This window comes from Rutidosis leptorrhynchoides, chromosome 9 (assembly GCF_046630445.1).
Source record: "Rutidosis leptorrhynchoides isolate AG116_Rl617_1_P2 chromosome 9, CSIRO_AGI_Rlap_v1, whole genome shotgun sequence".
Lineage (NCBI taxonomy): Eukaryota > Viridiplantae > Streptophyta > Magnoliopsida > Asterales > Asteraceae > Rutidosis > Rutidosis leptorrhynchoides.
Window position 1 is genome coordinate 123,996,080 of NC_092341.1, and position 22,458 is coordinate 124,018,537.

General features: G+C 34.2%; 1 protein-coding gene and 1 non-coding gene across 2 annotated transcripts; one reads left to right on the forward strand and one right to left on the reverse strand.

Moving 5' to 3' along the window:
• Positions 1-6,383: 6,383 nt before the first annotated feature.
• Positions 6,384-8,456, reverse strand: LOC139868363 (uncharacterized). The gene is made up of 3 exons (XM_071856695.1): positions 7,673-8,456; positions 6,786-6,946; positions 6,384-6,692 (listed from the first exon to the last, which is right to left on the reverse strand). Exons 1-3 carry the CDS (start codon positions 8,454-8,456, stop codon positions 6,384-6,386), a joined length of 1,254 nt encoding a protein of 417 aa, XP_071712796.1.
• On the forward strand, positions 8,095-8,201 carry LOC139869796 (small nucleolar RNA R71). Its single transcript, XR_011766375.1, has one exon. It is a non-coding gene; the product is annotated as a small nucleolar RNA R71 (small nucleolar RNA).
• Positions 8,457-22,458: the final 14,002 nt, after the last annotated feature.

A 22,458-nucleotide genomic window follows, 5' to 3' on the forward strand; every position in this document is an offset into this window, starting at 1 on the left:
GGGTGGAGGTGTTAAACCCGGTAGCTACCTTTAGGATTCGCGTCAATTAGGCGTGCACTAATTCTCAAAATTAGTGATGTTCCCTAATTCTTAGGTTACCAAGCAATAATAATCAGGGGAAAAATATTCATATCAATTGTGGCAATTATCACGTCCACATAATTCAATGGTGGCAATTATCACGTCCACATAATTCATTCGAGGAATGTTTTGCTTGTGTCTATCTCGTCAAACATTTATAAAAGCATTTCATATATTCACAGTTCAAAATATATATCAAAAGCATTTAATAAAGCAGTTGTAAAAACATCGCATGTATTCTCAGTCCCAAAAATGTAAAGAGTAAAAGGGAGCAAATGAACTCAAGCATATAAATATTGTAAAACAGTCTTTAAAACAGTGCATGTATTCTCAGTCCAAAAATATAAAGAGTAAAAGGGAATCAAATGAACTCACCTAATGTATTTTATAGTAAAAATACATATATCTATATCGAATAATGCAGGGTTGGCCTCAGATTCACGAACCTATATCATCCGTATATATATTAAAACATATATTCGTAATCGAATAATTATAACTTTATGTAATTAGTTTGTATATATCTTTGATAATGATTATTATCAATTTAGTTATATACATCTACATATATATATATATATATATATATATATATATTTATATATTTTAAAAATGCTTATTTTATTATATATGGATATTTATATAAATATTGGTAATCTAATTAATTTATACCTATATGTAGTATACTTATAAGTATATTTTACATAAATAATAATGTTTGATATATATAAAAAGTTGTATTTAATTATATTAAGATGAAGATTACTAATAAATTCTCGTTAGTAATACTTAATGACGTTACTTAATCTAGTTGATAATAATATTAGTCATAGTATTTACGTTAACATAATGATAATAATAATAATACATCTATTAGTAGTTAATAAATATAATAATAATAGTAGTAATAACAATATCTTTAGTTATAACTTTAATTGTAATAATGATAGTGATAAATGATAACTAATACTTATTAGTAATAATAATAATAATAATAATAATAATAATAATAATAATAATAATAATAATAATAATAATAATAATAATAATAATAATAATAATAATAATAATAATAATATTCGTAATACTATCAATAATAACAATAACAATGACAATAATAATTAAGATAACAATATTAATAACCATAGTAATAATAATAATAATAATAATAATAATAATAATAATAACAAAATTTATAATAGCAATGATAATAATAATACTAATATTAATAAAAGAAATTGATTACTACCTTAAAGGAGAGTGTCCTAAAAAATTTAGCAGCCCATTCCCAGGCCGGGACTAGAACCCGCGACCATTAGAATACCCATACGCCCCTCTAACCAGCTGATCCGTTACCATTTTTCTGATTATTACTCCAAGTAAAAAGTATTTATCCCGTATCTATTTCAATTCAACTTCATCTTCCTTGTTTGATAATTCCATCGGCCAAATTCAAATCGTCATAAAAAATGTGTTTTTTTAAACTTCAAAATAATAATGATTAATAACTATTATATGATTGTATTTTTTGTAAAAAAAATAAATAAAAGAAATCAGTACCTGCTCGTCGAAATAAGGAAGATGAACAAAAATTGGGATTTTGGTTTTTAGACGTTTTTAATTAAAACTTTCAACATGAATTGTGTTTGAAATCGTTTATGGAAACTTTAGAAATTATCAATTAAATCAGAAACCTCATAACGAATTCGAATTCCTTTATAAATAACTCGTTTGACTTTTAAAACCCAAACTTTGACTCTCAAAATTCGAGCTCGATTTCGTGAATTAAAACTTGAAAATTTGAAGATAGTTTGAGTAAAGGATTATTAACAAAACTACATTATTAGATTTTGGAATTTCTAAAAAAAATCGAATTTTGATTAAAAATGCCCAAGAACATGGACTTCGCTTCCAGTTCTTTATTTTTTTTTCTTTATCAGATATATGTGAAGGTAATTGATAATTGATATTGAGGATCTATTGTTGATTGAATGTAGTAATACATCATCGAAATTTCTTGTTTTGTAGCAAATGGATTTGACCAAAAAGATTAATCAGAGAAAAATATTAAAAAGGGATTAAGGCATTTAACAAATTTTGGCTGCTATATAACGTGATTTGTACTGAATTAAGGATTGGATTCTTCAATCTAATACGGTTGAAAGTGATGTGAACTGAAGTGATCCTTTGTTTCATCTAATTCAACATCTAAATAATCAAGAATTAAAAATAATAATATTTGTTTATATAATATGGCTATATATGTATATATCAGTATATATGCGTATATATATATATATATATATATATATATATATATATATATATATATATATATATATATATATATATATATATATATATATATATATATATATATATATATATATATATATATATATATTGTATATGTAGTTATGCATAAGTTTGTATTGTACCCTTACATATTAAATATGTTTATATACTTGTACCTTAATTATATAAGAAACATAATATTAATAGTTATATAAACATTAATATTAATTTTAGTAATATTAATGTAATTAATAATAGCAATAGAATTAATAATAGTATCAATGATATTAGTAAAGGAGATAAATTGTATTATTTTCTAATAACTATAGTGATTATAATAATAATAGTTTATAATAATGATTCTAAATTTTAATAGCTAATAGTAATACTAAAAATAATAATACTAATGTTAATATTAATAGTAATAATAAAAGTACTAAAATTATTATTATAATAACTATATTTTTAACTTATAATTACATTTAATAAGTTAATATGTAATATTTAATAATTATAATATATATAATAACATGTATTTAATATTTAATATTTATACATTTTAATATATTACCATAAACATATAATCAGCAATTATGTATTGCAATCATATATATATTTTCAACTATTATATATAATATGGTTTTAAATATTAAATTTTGTTATTTAGATAAACACATTAATTGTTTATTTTGAAACAAATAATTTAAGATATCCATTTAATCATTGACAGAACTTATTCGAAATCATTTATATATGTATATCTATATTATATGTTCGTGAATCGTCGAGAACAGTCGAGGGTTAATTAAATATATAAAAGTAGTTTAAAATTTTGAGATCCATCATTACAGACTTTGCTTATCGTGTCGAAATCAAATAAAGATCAAGTTTAAATTTGGTCGGAAATTCCCGGGTCGTCACACATAACCCGTTTCTCCTTTGCTTGGTTCAAATCTAGGTTTACTTCCTTTAACACCCAAAATGCTTTATGCTCAACCTCCACCGGGAGATGGCATGCTTTTCCATACACTAGACGAAATGGTGTGGTTCTTATTGGTGTCTTAAATAGTTCGAAATGCCCATAAGGCATCGTCAAGCTTGGTGGACCATATCTTAGGATTGTTATGAATCGTCTTTTCTAATATCCTTTTCAACGCACGATTTGTATTCTCGACTTGACCACTCGTTTGAGGGTAGTAAGGGGTCGAGAAACTATGCGTTACACTATACTTTTCCATGACTCTTTTCATAAGATGGTTCGCAAAATGCGTGCCTCGATCCGAGATTAACGCTTTTGGAACACCAAATCTAGCAAACAAACTTTTCAAAAACTTTGCCACAACTCTCGCATCATTGGTTGGCAAGGCTTTAGCCTCAGACCATTTCGAGACATAAACAACCGCGACCAAAATGTAAAGGCACTTATTTGAGTTTGGAAATGGGCCCATGAAGTCTAGGCCCCACACATCGAATACCTCACATATTTGAATCTCGGTTTGAGGCATTTCATCTCTTTTTGAAATGGAACCGGACTTTTGAAAAGAATCACAACATTTCACCAACTCGTGGGCGTCTTTGAATATAGTGAGCCAATAAAAACCCGAATCGAACACCTTTTTAGTGGTGTGATTCGGTCTAAAATGGCCACCCGTGGGCCCACTATGACAACTTTTTAAAATCTCTCGGGCTTCTTGCCCATATACACACCTCCGGATCACTTGATCCGCCTCGATGCGAAACAAGTCCGGGTTTTCCCAAAATTAATACCTTAGGTCATTGAAATTTTTTTTCTTTTGTTGATATGAAAGCCCTTTTTTCAAAATATTTGAGGCCAAATAGTTTGCAAAATCGGCAAACCATGGAACTTCATCGATTAAATCAACCCTCATTAAATGTTCACCCAGGAAAGTGTCCCGAATTTTTGACTCATCAAATGGTTGTAGCCCGGGGTTGTCTAGCCTTGACAAATGGTCGACCGCCACATTCTCGGCCCCCTTTTTATCCCTTATTTCTATATCAAACTCTTGCAATAGTAGAACCCACCAAATTAACCGATGTTTCGAATCTTGTTTTTGAAAACGATATCGTAACACGGAGTGGTCCGTGTATACGATTGTTTTAGAAAGCACAAGGTAAGATCAAAACTTATCGAAAGCGAACACTACCGCGACAAGTTCCTTATCGGTAGTGGTGTAATTCAATTGAGCCCCGGTCAACGTCTTACTTGCATAATAAATTGGTCTAAAGTGTTGGTCAACCCTTTGACCAAGGACCACCCCGAGCGCGTAGTCGCTCGCATCACACATCAATTCAAAATCTTTATCCCAATCGGGAGAGATAAGAATCGTAGGATTGGTGAGCTTTTCTTTTAACAAGTTAAACTCCTCAGTGCAATCATCATCAAACAAGAAAGGTTGGTCCTTTTCTAGCAATTTGGTCATGGGGCGGGCGATTTTTGAAAAATCTTTTATAAACCGGCGATAGAATCCCGCGTGCCCAAGAAAACTTCGGATTGCTTTCACATCCGATGGTTTAGGTAATTCTTTTATCACGCTAATTTTAGCTTTTCAATTCCCACCTTTGAAATTTTATGTCCCAAAACCACCCCCTCGTTGACCATGAAGTGACATTTATCCCAATTAAGTACCAAATTTGCTTTTTCGCAACGGGTCAACATTTTATCAAAATTTTTAAGACAATGGTCAAACGAGTCCCCAAAAACCGAAAAGTCATCCATGAATACCTCCATTGTGTCCTCTACCATATCCGAGAATTGCAAGGATACACCTTTGGAATGTCCCCGGGGCATTACACAACCCGAAGGGCATTCATCGAAATGCAAAAGTACCATAAGGACACGTAAAGGTAGTTTTTTCTTGGTCCTCAGGATCTATAGAGATTTGGAAGTATCCCGAAAACCCGTCAAGAAAACAATAAAACTCTTTTCCACTTAAATGTTCAATCATTTGGTCAATATACGAGATAGGGAAATGGTCCTTTCTCGTGGCATCATTGAGACGCCGATAATCTGTACACACCCACCATCCCGTGATGGTTCTGGTCAGAACAAGCTCATTTTGGTCATTTAAGATCACCGTGGTCCCACCCTTTTTGGGCACCACTTGAACAGGACTCACCCATGGTGAGTCCGAAATGGGGTGGATTAAACCCGCATCTAGCAACTTAATAACCTCTTTTTTCACAACGTCTTTCATATTAGGGTTAAGTCTCCTTTGTCTTTGGACAACCGGTTTAAAGTTCTCCTCTATGAGGATTTTATGAGTACAATATGATGGATTGATCCCCGGGATGTCCGTGGTCTTCCATGCAATTGGTTTATGGTGAGACTAGACAAGTGAAACAAGCTTTGACTTTTGGTCAGAGGTGAGTCTAGATGAGATTATCACCGGAAGTTAACTTGATTCTTTGAGATAAGCATACTCAAGATGCTCGGGGAGCCCTTTAAGCTCAAGAGTAGGAGGTTCTTCCCATGAAGATTTAATTCTAAATCTATCTTCATTAGGTATAGCCTCGAATGACTCTTCCTAAATTGTTTCACTTTCAAGCTCATTTTCATCAACACTAACATTCATCAATTCATTAAAATCGGCTTCTAAGTCCACAATTTCATTTTCAAAAATTTGGTTGAACCCCGTGGTATCAACCCCCAAAAGCTTTTCAAGCTCCTCATCAACATAAAGGTCAATATAGTCAAGGGCATAACACTCATCATCATCGGTGTTGTCCGGTTGCTTCATAGCTTCTCGGATATTTATGGTAACACGCTCTTCACCAACTCCAATGTTGAGTTGGTTGTGTTGCACCAAGATGATGGTATTGGCGGTAGCAAGATATGGTCTTCCTAAAATGAGGGGGACTTGAAGGTCCTCCTTCATCTCCATGATAACAAAATCAACTGGGAACACCAAGGAGTCGATTCTCACCAAGATGTCCTCAGCGATGCCAATGGCGGTGTCAAATGAATGGTTGGCCAATCTTATACGAATTCAGGTCAGTTTAAGAGGTCTAAAGCCAAGTCTTTCATAAAGTGAATGGGGCATTAGGTTAATGCTTTCTCCCAAGTTGGCAAGCGCATTGGACACTTCCGAGTCATCGAACTTACATGGGAAAACAAATTTTCCCGGATCGCCTAACTTCTTAGGGATCCTTAGCCTTGATGCAAGTATCTTATTGCACGCCTCTTCAATAAAGAAAGATGTTTCCTCATGATATTTACCCCTTTGAGAGATTAACTCTTTGATGAAGCCCCCATAATTGGGCATCCCTTTGAGCACATCGGTAATTGGCAAGTTGACCTACACATTTTTCATCATATCTTGAAACTTTTTATATTGAGCCACCAACTTATCCTTCCTTAAAGCCTTTGGATATGGAACCGGCCTTGTAACCTTCAAAGGATCTTTACCCTTTTCCTTACCCTTATCATCCTTAACCCTCATTGAGTCGACATTTTCTTTATCCTTCTCCTTATTAACCCCGATTTCCTCCTCAATGAAGCTTGGTAGTGGTTCTTGGGTGATAAATGGTTGTGGGCATGGATCCTCAATTCCTTCATTCAAAGTTAGACTTCGAGTGGTTATGGCATTGACATTTTCATTTCGGTTTGGGTAGTTAGGGTTTTGGTTGGTGCTTTCAATAGGACTAACCCTTGTAGTATTGTTGTTGTTTTGGTTTTGTTTTCAGTTATTGTTGTAAGTGTTTGGGTTAACTTGGGTGTTAGATGGTAAGGTGCCTTGAGGTCTTTCGGAAACTTGACTTGAAAGCCTCCCAATGGTACTTTCTAGGTTTTGAAATGATGCTTGTTGGTGCTTCAATTGTTGCTTTAAGAACTCATTCTCCTTTAACAAAAATGCTTCAGTGGTTTTCGCCTTCTTGATGTAGTTTTGCATAATCTATTCTAAACTTTTAGAAGGTTGGGAAGATTGGTTGTTTTATTGATTTTGTTCGTTTTGTTGAATGTAACCTTGGTTATTTTGTGGTTTATTATAACCTTGGTTTTGATAACCTTAATTTCCTTGGTAATTTGGGTTAGGTTGGTTGTTGTAAGATTGGTTGTTGTAAGGTTATTTGTTTTGGGATTGAAAGTTGTTGCCTTGGTTTTGGTTGTAATTGGAGTTGTATCCTTGGTTTCGATTTTGGTTGGTGAATCTGGGTGGTGCATTGGTTTGATTATTGAATGACACTTGCTTTTGATTAGGGCTGTAATAGCTTTGGTTCGATGTATAAGAATTGTTGTCTTGGTTTGAAGTCCCTCCCCTTTGATAGTTTTGATTACTCACGTAATTTACATGAGCATCCGAATTTATGGGAATATCGTCCAAGTCAATGTGGTTACATTGATTGATTTGGGGACAATTCTTGGTGAGATGTGGTCCTTCACACCTTTGACAACCTACTTGCATTGTGACTATCGATTGTTGTAGCTTTTTCAACTCTTTCTCATACATTTGAAATTGATTGTTCAAGCTTGCTAAGGTAATTTGACCATCATCACTCTCCACTTGAGCTACACTTTTCCTTGTCAAATCTCGTGGTGAAGGTGCCCATTCATATGTATTAACCAAGACGTCTTCTAACAAAATTTCAGCCGCATTAGGTGATTTGTACATAAACACTCCACCCGAAGAAGAATCGAGATATTGCCTTGTCAAAGCATTAGTACCCCGGTAGAACGTGTTTATGTATTCCTTCTTCGTCAAACCATGCGGTGGGAAAGCTCTTAGTAACTTCTTGAAATGTACCCACGCATCATACAAAGACTCATCACCCCGTTGGGTGAATCCATTAATTTCCATTCTAAGACGCTGCACCTTTGAAGGTGGGAAAAAGTGATTGATAAACGCATCGGTTAAATCTTGAAATGACCTAATAGAATGGGATGACAAAGTCCTTAACCAAACTTTCTCTTCTCCTTGAAGTGTAAAGGGGAATGCCCTTAATTTAAAAGCGTCATCGGAGACATTTTTGGTTTTGTAGATATCACAAATATCATTTAAGTGTTGGATGTGTTCAAAAGGATTTTCTTCTAACAACCCATGGAAGAACATATCCTTGATCATCGTGAAAAAGCTACCCTCGATCTTCTAGTTATCTGCTTCAATTGGTGCTTTTGTGATAGCCGGAGGAACAACCGTTTGAGCCACCAACCTAACATTCCACGTTGGAGTGTCATTTGGATCATTTTCTTGTTCTTTATTAACCAGTAAACCATGACCATTCGGATTATCTTCTTCTCCTCCGTCCATATCTATCAAACAAAATGGCCAAACCTCAAAATACTTTCTTAAATCCCGTTCTTCTCTACGCTTATAAACCCGTGCAAGTGTTTTTTCGGGTCAGAAAATGGATGTGTGAACTCTTGATCCTTTTGGGATCTCCTTCTCATACACCAAAATACCTAACCTTCAATAACAACATAAACACAAACGGTTTTGCAATACAATAATATATAAAAACAATAAAAGTAACTTTTGTAAGGATGAATCCATACAAAAGGATCGAACAACTAAAAGTTTAAACCAAAAACCCAACTTAGCTCATCGATCCCCGGTAGTGGCGCCAAGAAAGTGTGATGCGTGTGGAACAATACATCATTTACCCTCACAATTTATACAAGATTCAAATATTACAAATAAGCACACACAACTAGCGAGCACTTAGAACCCGGTTATTATAGCACTTAATGTAAGTATCCTTATCAAGTTCATCCCAAAAGAGCGGTATAAGTTGAAAAATTGAAACTATTAATTGTCATAGGGTTTGTTTGATTGGGGGTATTGCGATTGATTTTAACTATCAACTAAACTTGCCCAAATAAACAAACTTAAACTTAGCGATTATAACTAGCAACAAGTAACAAGTATTGAGATCTAAATCAATTAATAAAGAGTGTTCACTTACCTAATCCTCTCTATGCCTGGATTGCCCTTATTTTACCCAAATTGATATAACATTAGTTGTTTGAACTATTAGTTGTTTAGTATTACTACCTGATATTGCTCTAAACATACATATTATTCGACGCAATATCAGTCATATTTCATCAGCTTTTATCATTTAAAAAGACATTCAACGTATAATATTCAAGAAAAACGACAAAAGTGGACAAGAGCTTGAAGTTTGAAGAAACGATGATAAAATGATAGTTTTAACCAAATTTATATCAAGAAACGTTTATCCGAATGAAAGTACAAGATAGATGAAGAAAAGAGTTCAAATGGAAAGTGCCAAGTCAGTACACGTCAATACGGGATCAACAAAGAACAAACGAAAAAGAAAAATAAAGGAAACTGTCATTAACACATACGCGAATCGTGTAGGTCTACACGAAACGCGTAGTAATTTGTTCTTACGCGAATCGTGTAGCCATACACGAAACGCGTAGTATTAGGCAGAACATAATCATTGATTCAGATAAGGGCGGCTGGCTTTTGAGTTTTAAAACAATTCTTTTGTTGAATTGTGATACAGCAAGGAACCAATTAAGCTCAACTACTCCCTTCTATTCATGTTAAATACGGAGTATGTACAGAGAGGGAGAAAAAAAGAGGACACATATCAATTACTATACAAAAATTGTTACTTTAGTTACTTTATATTTTTCAAGTACTCCGTATAATTTAGTTCCATATTATAGTTGAAGAATTAAGATAGTTTCAAATATTAAGGGTGTATTGTTCGTGATTACGGGTGTTATTATTGTAATTTTCTACCGTTTGAAGTTAATGAAAGTGAAGATATTTTAGTAAGTTTACTCTGTTAAAATTATCGTTGTTATTATGTTTGCATATCCATATTTTTATGTTTACCCTAGCGTAATGAATAGCTAAATTTTCATAGTGTTAGCTTAGATGTAGAGCCCCTAGTGAAATGGATTGTTACCATTTGTAAAAGTTAAAATGTAACTTTAGTATTTTTAATATTGAGCCTAGTTAAAAGAACCATTATTGTATAATTAGGTATTTAACTCTTGCCACTTAATTTATTAAATTTAAATAACGAAAGTTGTTTTTATTTACATAAATTAAGCTTCAACATTAAAAATGATCTAGACGAATTTATGGATAAGTTATTAACACCAATTTAGAAATAAACTTCGGTGGTTTGGGTAATATCAATAATTATATGATAGTGAAATTATAAAAAGGGAAACCGTTATAATTTGGGTATTGGCGAAAGTTAAAACTAGACTAGGTCTCAATTTAAATACTTAAGGAATAGTAGCTATCTAAAAAGAATCCGATGAAAATTAGATTTATTTTAGTTAGTTGTAACCTTATATTTTTTCGAAAGAAAAATATAAAGTTTATTACTAAAACATTTTAAATAGGGCGTAAACTCAAAACAATCCATGGACCTAGGGTTGACACATTTAAGTAAACACTCCCATTTATCCCATTTATATTTATTATAAAAGTATTATTATTATTATTTACGAATTATTATTATAAAATATAAAAGATTACATAAAAATACTTAAAATTCGTACCAGACTGTTTGTCACATAGTATAAGTCATACGCGAAACGTGTATGATTACACGAAACGCGTACGCCTGTTTATCAAACTGTACGATCAGATCTACACAATTCGTGTAAGGTTTAAGATATACGCGATACGCGTATAAATACGCGAAACGCGTAGACAGTAATCCGGCTACAGTACCAGTAGGGTTAAAATTAGGGTTTTAATTATTTAATTAGTTTAAAATTAGGGTTTTAGCCTTTTTACTATTATATTTAGGTTATTACTATATAATTTATATTAGTTCTTATAAAATACTTTAATACATGTTAAATCCTAATAATTAGTGTTAATTATAATACTTTATAATTAGAAATTAGTTTACAATTAGTTAATCATTTTAATTCCTTTTAATTTGTATTAATCTTTTTAAACATGTCATTTAATTAATTTAAATAAGTTTATATTATAATTGCTCAAAACAAGATTCTAAACATATAGTTTTATTAAAAGTTACTATTTTACTAATTACCCTTTAGTAATAAAATATTCGCATCCTAATTAGTATAATCTCATTTAGTTCCTTTTTAAGTTAATTATTGTAATCTTGTAATTTTATTTATGAAATTAGTTTAAGTTATTTTCTTTTACTGTTATTTTATAAATTCCTAATCCAAAACCCCCTTTAAATAAGTTTGACATCAAAGACTATTAAAAACCATTAAACACTCCATCTCCCTGTGGAACGAATCGGATTTACCGACAAACTAAACTACACGGATAGGACTAGTTGCCTATATATGTGTGAAATCAACCTGAATTCAATAAAATACCACATATACAATAAATCAATTCGTGTAACAAAACAACTCAAATCCGTTCAAAATAAAGGTTACGTTTCGCACCATCAACTTTTTGGCGCCGCTGCCGGGGAGTTGGCAGTTAAATAAATAGATAATTTTTCTGATTCGTAGTAGTAGTTGGATTTGTACGTGGACCGGGTTGTTGGATCACCAATTTTATTGGTCAATAGAAGGATCCTGCCCCTCTGCTGCATCTTTTGGCTATTCGAAACGTGGGCAAAATCAGAAGGAAAATCTGTTTGTTTAAGGGTTTTTATCATTGTTTTTATGTTATTCGATCCTCTCGAGGAAATTCATTTCCAAGAAAGTTCAAAGTTTTTGAATAAATCCTTTAGTTCTTTGTACAATTTCCCAAATTGTATGATCCGTTCAATCCTAAACTCGTTAAACTTAATCCGGAACCTCAAAGAATTAATAAAAGTCAAAAACAACAAAAAGAAGTACTAGTAATTTTAAAACACCGAAAAACACTAAAAAAAAAAAAAGAGAAACAAGTAGGTAACCCTAGATAAACCTTTAGTGAAGTGATCTCATAATAGAAATTAATGTATGAACTTACGTTCCTCCAACGCTGAATTAACTCCTTCACATCCTGAACCCGAAAGAAAATTCCACGAACGCTTAAGAGCTCAAGAAGTAGAATCTCTTGCTAAAAATTTAGAGTCACTTTCCTTAGAATCCGACTCTGAACCAATAATTCAACCAATCATAGAGCCGATTATTAAAGAAGAAGAAGAAATGGTTGATACAAATCAAACGATGGAAGCATTAATGAAGGCCACAAGAAAAGGTCAAGGCCACGCAATCATCCAACCCACGATGAGTGATGGCTTTGAAATAAAAGGTCAATTTTTACACATGGTGACTAATACATGTCAATTCGGTGGAGCCCCAAATGAGGATGCTAATGAGCATCTTCGTAAGTTTGTAAGCATTTGCAAGCTTTTCAAAATCAAAGATGTCACCGATGAAGTTGCATGTTTAAAAATCTTTCCATGGTCCTTAAAAGATGATGCAAGAGATTGGCTAGACTCATTACCAGAAGGTTATATTGAAAACTGGAATGATATGATGGATAAGTTTTTGTCAGAATTCTTTCCTGCTTCAAAAGCAGCAAAATTACAAAGTGATATAAATCACTTTATGCAAAAGCCTAATTAAACTCTTTATGAAGCTTGGACCCGATTCAACAAAATGCTTAGGGTATGTCCTCAACACGGGTTGAATACATTCCAAAAGGTCCAAATATTCTATAAAGGAGTCAATGTGGCAACTAGAAAAGATATAGATGTTGCAGCCGGAGGTTCGATCATGAAGAAAACACCTGAAGACGCTCACACAATCATTGCTGATTTAGCTTCCCATTCCCATAATTGGCATCAAGAAATAGAATTCTCTAGATCATCAAATGTTGCTAGTATTGAAAGCAATGATGAAATTGCTTCTTTAAAAGTTCAAATAGCAAATCAAGCAAGGTAAATCGAGAAAGTAACCAAGGAAATGCATGCTATCAGAGTAGGATGTGAACTATGCCAAGGTCCCCATCTTACTAGAGATTGTGATCAAAGTACAATGGAAGAGCAAGCAAATTTCTTAGGTTACTTACGAAAAGGTGAAATGAACTTCAGTGATTTTCCAGCTGTAGAAGCAAACAACCGAAAATATCCTCCTATAAACAGCTATCAAGTAGGAGGACCTTCAGGATCAAATAATAATAACTATCAAAATAATAATAACTATCAAAATAATAATAACTATCAAGGAGGAAATCCAGGTTACCAAAATAACCGGAATTTCCCAAATCAAAATCAAAGAAATCCGCCACCAGGTTATAATAACCGAAATCAACCTCAACGGAATTATCAAAATAATTTCCAACACAATCAACCACAACCACTAGCACTTATGCAACCACAACCATTAGCAATTATGCAACCTCAACCTGAGAGGAAATCTGGTTTAGAAGATCTCTTAAGAGATTTTATGGTTAAGCACGAGCAAAATGCAGAGCTCCAAACTCAGCAAATCCGAAATCAACAAGCCACAATACAAAACTTAGAAAGGGATGTTGGAAGGATATCACAGTTACTATCAGAGAGACCACCAGGTACTCTCCCCTCAAATACTCAAGTGAATCCTAACAACCCCCAAACAAGGAACGAGCATGTAAATGCTATAACTACTAGAAGTAGTTTAACTACTAAACCGGAGACTCTTAAGTCCCCGGAAGTTCCCTTATGTCCTTCTATTTTACAAATACCGGTTGATGAAAATGAGCAAGTTGACAAAGAACAAGAGAAAGATGATCCACCTGAGGTCATACCAAAGAAAAGTGAAGAACCAACAGTAAAGGTGCATAAGGAACCCATTCCATACCCAAAAGCATTAAAGAAAGACAGACTCGCAAGGCGGTATGAGAAATTTGCGGACATGATTAAGCAAATTAGCATTAACATGCCACTCACGGAGGTTCTTAGGGATATGCCCAATTACGGGAAGTTTTTAAAGGATCTCATATCCTCGAAGGGTAAATACCACGACGTTTCTGCCACATTCCTCCATGAGGAATGTTCGGCCATCTTAAAGAAACAAAATGTACCTCCAAAATTAGGAGACCCTGGTAGTTTTATCATACCATGTATGATGGGTGATTCGGTAGTGTACGATGCACTAGCCGACCTAGGTGCAAGTGTTAACTTAATGCCTTACTCGTTATATTTAAAACTTGACTTAGGAGACTTAAAACCAACCCGAATGGGTATTCGATTAGCAAACCAATCATTTGATACTCCCATAGGTATAGCCGAGGATATACTTGTAAAAGTTGGCTCACTTATCTTTCCCGTCAACTTCGTTATTCTAGAAATGCAAGAGGACACAAAAGTTCCTATCATTTTAGGACGTCCTTTCCTAAACACTGCAGATGCTATCATTAATGTCCAAAAAGAACAATTGAGTCTAGGTGTGGGAAACGAGAGAATAATTTGTCACATTGACAAAGCCATGAAAATACCCACTTCTACCGATGACTCTTGTTTTCAAATTGATGTTATAGATCTTTGTGTCGAGAATGAATTGAAGGAGCTACTTGAAATTGATATCCCGGGGTTAGCCCCGGTAAGTGAGAATGAATACTTCAATATTGATAAAGATTTTGATGAGTTGATGAAGGTGGTCACGGATGACGAGACCATAATAGAAGAAATTCCCATGGAAGAGGAATCGTTTGAGGAAATCAAAAATGAAGATAGATTTCGTATAAAAAATTCCTTAGAAGAACCACCCGTACTAGAGCTTAAAGAGCTACCCAAACACTTGGAGTATGCTTATCTCGAAGGTACATCTCAATTACCAGTAATTATTGCTTCACATCTTTCAGATAATGAGAAGGATAAGCTAATTTCTGTATTAAAAACCCATAAAAAGGCTATAGCCTGGAAAACAACCGACATTTCGGGAATAAACCCGTCTTATTGTACACATAAAATTCTCCTTGAGAATGACTACAAACCCGTAGTACAAAGACAATGCAGGCTAAATCCCAACATGAAAGAGGTTGTTAAAAAGGAGGTCGTCAAGCTTCTTGACGCCGGGTTAATCTACCCCATCTCCGATAGTCCATGGGTTAGTCCAGTACAAGTAGTACCCAAAAAGGGGGGTACAACCGTTATATTAAATGAAAAGGATGAACTCGTTCCAACTAGAACAGTTACCGACTGGAGAGTCTGTATTGATTACAGACGTCTAAATGATGCCACTAGAAAGGATCATTTCCCATTACCTTTTATTGATCAAATGCTTGAACGATTAGCGGGAAAAGAATATTATTGCTTTTTAGACGGTTTCTCCGGTTACTTCCAAATTCCAATTGATCCCAACGACCAAGAAAAGACCACATTCACTTGTCCTTTCGGTACCTTTGCCTATCGCCGCATGCCGTTTGGTTTATGCAATGCACCCGGAACCTTTCAAAGGTGCATGATGGCAATCTTTGATGATATGGTAGAGGATTGTATGGAAGTCTTCATGGATGACTTTTCCGTGTTTGGAGACTCCTTTGAATCGTGTCTTTTCAATCTAGAACGTATGCTTATCCGATGTGAGAAAGCAAACTTGGTCCTAAATTGGGAAAAATGCCACTTCATGGTGAAAGAGGGCATTGTACTTGGTCACAAAATATCTCGTGCGGGAATAGAGGTAGATAAAGCTAAAATTGAAGTTATCTCTAAGCTACCTAAACCATCAAATGTTAAAGCAATTAGAAGGTTTCTTGGTCACGCAGGATTCTATAGGCGATTTATCAAAGATTTTTCTAAAATCGCCCGCCCATTGACCAAACTTCTTGAAAAGGATGCTCCATTTGACTTCGATTCTAATTGCGAGAATGCATTCTCGATTCTAAAGTCAAAACTCACACAAGCTCCAATTATGGTATCTCCGGATTAGAGTATGCCATTTTAGCTAATGTGTGACGCAAGCGACTATGCTTTAGGTGTTGTTTTAGGACAACGTCCCGATAATCATTTTCTTCCGATTTATTATGCTAGTAAAACTCTAACGGGAGCCCAAATTAATTATACCACCACGGAAAAAGAACTCCTAGCGGTTGTTTATGCATTTGATAAATTTCGGTCATATTTGGTGTTGTCCAAGACCATTGTTTACACGGACCATTCGGCACTTAGATACCTATTCTCGAAACGAGATGCAAAACATCGTCTCATACGTTGGGTTCTTTTACTTCAAGAATTTGACATTGAGATACGTGACAAGAAAGGAGCTGAGAATCTAGCTGCCGATCATTTATCCCGACTTGAAAACCCCGAATTAGATAAACTTGATGATACAATCATCAAAGATACATTTCCTGACGAATCTCTAATGAGGGTTGAAAAAGAATCTGAAATCCCATGGTTTGCCCATTTTGCAAACTATCTTGCTTCAGACATTCTACAAAAAGGACTTACTTATCAGCAAAAGAAGAAATTCTTTGCAGATTTGAAGTCATATTTCTGGGAATACCCAGACCTATTTCGTGTTGGTGCGGATCAAATAATTCTCCGTTGTGTGTACGGACAAGAAGCTCAACAAATTCTTGAGCATTGCCATCAAGGGCCAACCGGCGGTCATTTCGGACCAAACCACACTGCAAGAAAAATCCTTGAATCGGGCTTTTATTGGCCCACGATCTTTAAAGATTCCTATGATTTCGTTCGGACTTGTAACGCATGCCAACGAACGGGTAACATCACGAAAAAGGATGAGATGCCTCAAACCGGCATCCAAGTTTGTGAAATCTTTGACATTTGGGGAATCGATTTCATGGGACCCTTTCCAAGTTCACATAAGTGCAAGTACATACTAGTAGCCGTTGACTATGTATCCAAGTGGGCTGAAGCAAAAGCTTTACCTACAAATGATGCTAGGGTGGTGGTAAACTTCTTGAAAAATATCTTCTCACGCTTCGGAATCCCAAAAGCGCTCATATCCGACCGAGGAACACATTTTACCAACAACCTTCTTGAAAAGGTGTTGAAGAAGTATGGCGTAACTCATCGTTTCTCTACTCCGTACCACCCGCAAACAAGTGGTCAAGTAGAGAACACAAATCGTGCCTTAAAACGCATACTTGAGAAGACGGTTAATAACAACCCTAAAATCTGGCAACGCAAGTTAGATGACGCGTTGTGGGCTTTTAGGACTGCTTATAAAACACCAATAGGTACCACACCATTTAGACTTGTATACGGTAAAGCGTGTCATCTACCTGTTGAAGTTGAACACAAGGCATACTGGGCTATGAGAGAATGTAATACTGACCTTGTACAAGCCGGAGAAAATAGGTTATTACAACTTAACGAACTAGATGAATTAAGATTACAAGCCTACGAAAATTCTAAAACATATAAAGAAAAAACTAAAGTATGGCACGATGCACGATTAAAAAAGAAAGAATTTGAACAAGGGGATAAAGTATTGGTATTCCAATCACGTTTCAAGTTTTCACCTGGTAAACTTAGATCCCGATGGACTGGGCCATATATAATAAAACAGGTTTTTCCATCTGGATATGCAGAGTTGTATGGTAAAGATGGTGGAACTTTCAAAGTGAACGGACACAGACTCAAGTTATACTTTGAAGAAATCAATACTACGAAAAGAGACGAAATCACCTTCTACCCTAAGGACAAATAAATTCAGGGTAACTCTAAGGTTTTAAACTCCATTCTCGATTTTTATTCTTATCTTTAAGAGTGGGGTTAGATTGGTCTTTCCCTAGTAGACCCTAAAGAACTAGTCTTCTCCCTCCATTCTACCTTTTTAATTTCTTTTTATTTTTATTGTGTAATTTCAAGATGCGCAGTCAGTATATCTACAACCATTTCATTTTAAAGTGCGATAAGATTTTACCGAGGGATGTGGTGTTAGATATTAAGAAAAGATGCGATAAGGCGAGGAAAGAAGAAAGACAGAAACTAAATGAGACAAACTATGCAAGAGGAAAATCTAAATCAGCTAAAAGGCGTCGAGCACGTCATTTGGGTAAATGTGTGAAATGTGGAAAACCGACTCACTCCGGAGATTGCCCAAAGAACCAAACGAACTCTAATTACGAGTACGTAACCTTATGCCGAGAAGGGCCTTTAAAATGTGCAGAAGAAAACCTCTTAAACCAGCGAGGTTACGCCTACGAAGCAATGGGGAGTGAAATAATGCGACTCCACTACGAGGCGAGCCAACGAGGCTTCACTCTTTAAATCTTTTTCTCGCCAATTGTGTGTTTGTGCATTTTTGTGTGTAATGTTTTGGTGTGTTTGGTTTGTTTTTGTTTGTTGTATGTTCTATTAAAACGGTCTACCATTTAAAAGTGATGAACCTTGAGTTCAATATGTTTTCATTGAAAACGATAAATGTTAAGTGTTACAACTGAATTATCGTTTTTCAAATTGCACGAAATTTCTTGTTGGATTCATAAGATATCTGTTAAATAGTAAACCACGAAAAAAAAATAAAAAAAAAATCCTTTCTACTAAATTGAAGGTGAAACGCCTTGAGTTTAACTTGTTTCTTTGAAAATGAAAATGTTTAGGTGTCACAACTGAATTTTCATTCTTTAAATTGCACAAAATTTTTTGTTAAATTCTAAAAGTCTACAGTAGATTGCAAAATATACCTTTTTATCAATAACCGTAAAAATATATAACTTGTAAATCTTTGTCGTGGATAATGATAGGTTTGACGACCGAATTTATCTCTACCTAATCGATAGGAAACAAAGTTTTAAGTTTGAAAATTAGTTGATTTAGGGGTATACAAAAAAATAGAGTGTATTTTAATTCGTGTAATTTTTATTTTTCATGTACTTGTTCTAAAAATTAAAAATGTTAATATTTTTAACACAAAAAAATAGAGTGTTTTTATTTTATTTTAAATTTGTTTTCGAAAAAGATTAAAAACTTTAACTTTTAATGGATTGAATTTTATAAATTGAAATTACAAATTTATAAACGGATTAAGATCAGGTGTAACAACCGAATTTCCGTTACAAATATAAATTTATAAAAGATATTTTAAAAATTCAATTGATTTTAAGTTAAAAAAAAAAAAAAAAAAAAAAGCATACGCGTAACGTGTGGTGGTACACGAAACGCGTGGATCCCAGTTATACACGAAACGCGTATACCTACGCGAAACGCGTACGGTCAAAAATTGGGACATATCAGATCGAGCAGCAGCCTGTTTTGTTCACTCCATTCTTATTATTTCTGCTGCTGAAACGAGAGAAATCCCCAAAAATCACACCCAAAACTTAAATTAACACTTCCAATCTTCCCCAATTCTTCAATTTTTCAACATGCCTAGATTGGTAAGGGTCCTAAACCCATTTTACCTCATGTTCTTCAAGTTTTTCATTATTTATTTTTATGGCTTTAATCCGAATTATATGCATGATATTGTTGATTTTTGCTTGATTATTGCTATATCTATGTTGTTAGTAAGATAATAAACCCGATTAGCATGAAAAAAAGATGTTTAATTGATTATTGAAAAATTAGGGTTTATACAAATTGGGGATAATTGAAAAATTGATACTGAGGTGTGTTATTTTGGTTGTAATTAGGTGTTTTTAAGTGTTTTGTTGGAAGTTAGAACTCTTGAACATGATTTCGATTGTTTGATTTTGTGATTTTTAATTTTAGCCTAAATTTGATAATTTTTGTAAATATCATGAATCAAGTATGAATTGTAATGTTGTTAAGGATTATTTAGAAGCTGAAATGCACGCAATGTGATTGAATTGAATTCGATATACTTAGATAAATTGCGTGTTTTCACTTATGAATTAAACTTTGTATATGAAACTTGATTTTTGATTTATGATTTTTGATTTGTTTTGTTTTGTTTTGAATCATAGAACTAAATCTTCCAATGTTGTTGAAATAAATTGATTCATGTGGTGTTGAAAACAAGTTTGTAGGTTGAATTTAGACTCTTTGCTAACATTAACACATCCTATTGGGATGATTTTCTTGTTTTAAAATGTTATGCAGGGACCATTTAGAATGAGGGCATTTAACCAACAACAAGCACAAGATCAAGTTACCCCCGAAATGGAACAACAACTCTTGAACCTACACCCGATCCTGCAATTTCCTAAAGAATTACATCAAAGGGTGCAAAAAGTTAAGGATTTACTCATTCTGGTAAATCGAACCATCTCTCCAGTTTACGTTGTTGATTGGGATCCCCTAGGAGACTCAGTCAACTTAGATACACCGATAAGGGAAATTTTAACCCAAAGTTTCACGAATGAATTTGGGGAAATTAGGTATTATAATGACTTTGAGAGATTGTTTAGATTGAATTCTCCTGTATATAGAGAATTGTGTTTGGAATTTTACTCTACCGTTAGGATGAATATAAACCCGGAAAATATCGAAGATACTAGATTTCTACAATTTCGACTGGGTGGGGTAGATAGAGTAATGTCCCTAGGCGACATGACTATGGCCTTAGGGATTTATGACGGTAATGAGATGAATGCTCCCGGTTTTTGGGAATATATTTTTACAGGAGCTAAGTATACAAGAGATTATGATTCTTTGAGCGTCTGGCGTTCTTTTTCCCAAAAGAATACATATGTAGCAGGCCAAGAATCATACCTTAAGATCACTGATGTTCGCTATCGAATAATTCATAAATTTATAGCGAATACAATTAACCAAAGGGCATTCCTTAATACAGATAAGATTAATTATGTTGACCTTTGGTATTTGGATGCAATTAGAGATAGGGATACATTTATTAGTATACCCTATGGAGTGGCCTACTTTTTGGCCCATATAGGTAAGGGTGCTCGAGGATCCAGTGACATGTCGGGGGGTCACTATGTCACGTGTTTGGCAGCCTGGTTCGGTCTTGACCCGAACGAATTAGATCCTCCAATCCAGCCGATAGATCAACGGGTTTGTACTTTAGGATTGGAGGTGTATAAGACAGCTAAGGCTATACGTGTGAGGGGTGGGGTACGTAGTTTAAGGCAACAGGAAGTTGCTGCTCACGCACCTATGGAGGAGGATGATGAACCCGCGAGGGAAGCTAGGAGGAGACACAGAGAGACAGATCAGGCTAGCTCGTCTCATACAGGTACTTCTGATTTCGATATGCTCCAAAATTCTTTTAACGCATTGAGTTTAGATGTACGTAACTCATATCAAAACTGGGGAGTTAGATCAGAAGACCAGTATACTGCTTTGTCTCGACAATTGGGGGATATTAGGCATATCCAACTAGATCAGTATAATATTCTGTCTAACATCCGATACGATCAGAGGGGTCAGGGAGCACAATTAGAGTGGGCGCATCATCAGGCATATTTATACACGTCTAACCCGCAGAATTACGCACCCTCAGACTATCCTTCATACCCCCAATGGCAGACACCCAATGACCCTCTACCTCCACCATATGACCATAACGCTGCCATAGCCGCGAGTCAGGATGCATATAGGCGTTTCTACGAGGAACAACGCCTAAACGAACAACGGCAGTGACAGCAACAGGAAGAAGGCGATCAGGGAGGCCCATTTTGGAATCCATTTAACTAGTTCTATTCTTTAAAACATTTTTATTTTTATGGTTTGTAATAACATAATAGTATGGTGTGTATTGATACTTTTAATGTTTCTTATGTTTTATTATATATTAGCAAGAAAGTAGTGTGGGGTAAAATTGTTTTGTACGATTGAAGTACAACCCCATGTTTTGTATGTTTTTAACATGGTTTTGACAGGTGCAGAAGAAAATGCAATTAGACGAAACGAAACATCGAATTACATTGTGATACAAACGTTGGATAAAATCATAGGTAAAACAATTTGAAAATCCAAATCGGTTAACAAAGGAAGTTCCAAATACTTCACACTATTTGTCCTCTCAAATTTATACATTATTATCTGATTTTATGTAATGAGGGCATTACATAATCTTAAGTGTGGGGTGGGAATATATATGTTCTCGAGAACTTATAATTTGGTGATTTTTATCAAGATTTATAAAAATTTTAAATAAATATATCAAATGAATTTTTAAGGTAACTACGAGCGATTAAAGCATAGGTGTCAAAAACCGAAATTATCGTCTCAATACATTAAAAACGCATAAGTTTATTTGTTTAAAACCTATAAAAGAAAACCAATTATAACAAGAATTTATAAGCCTTATGTTGAGAACCA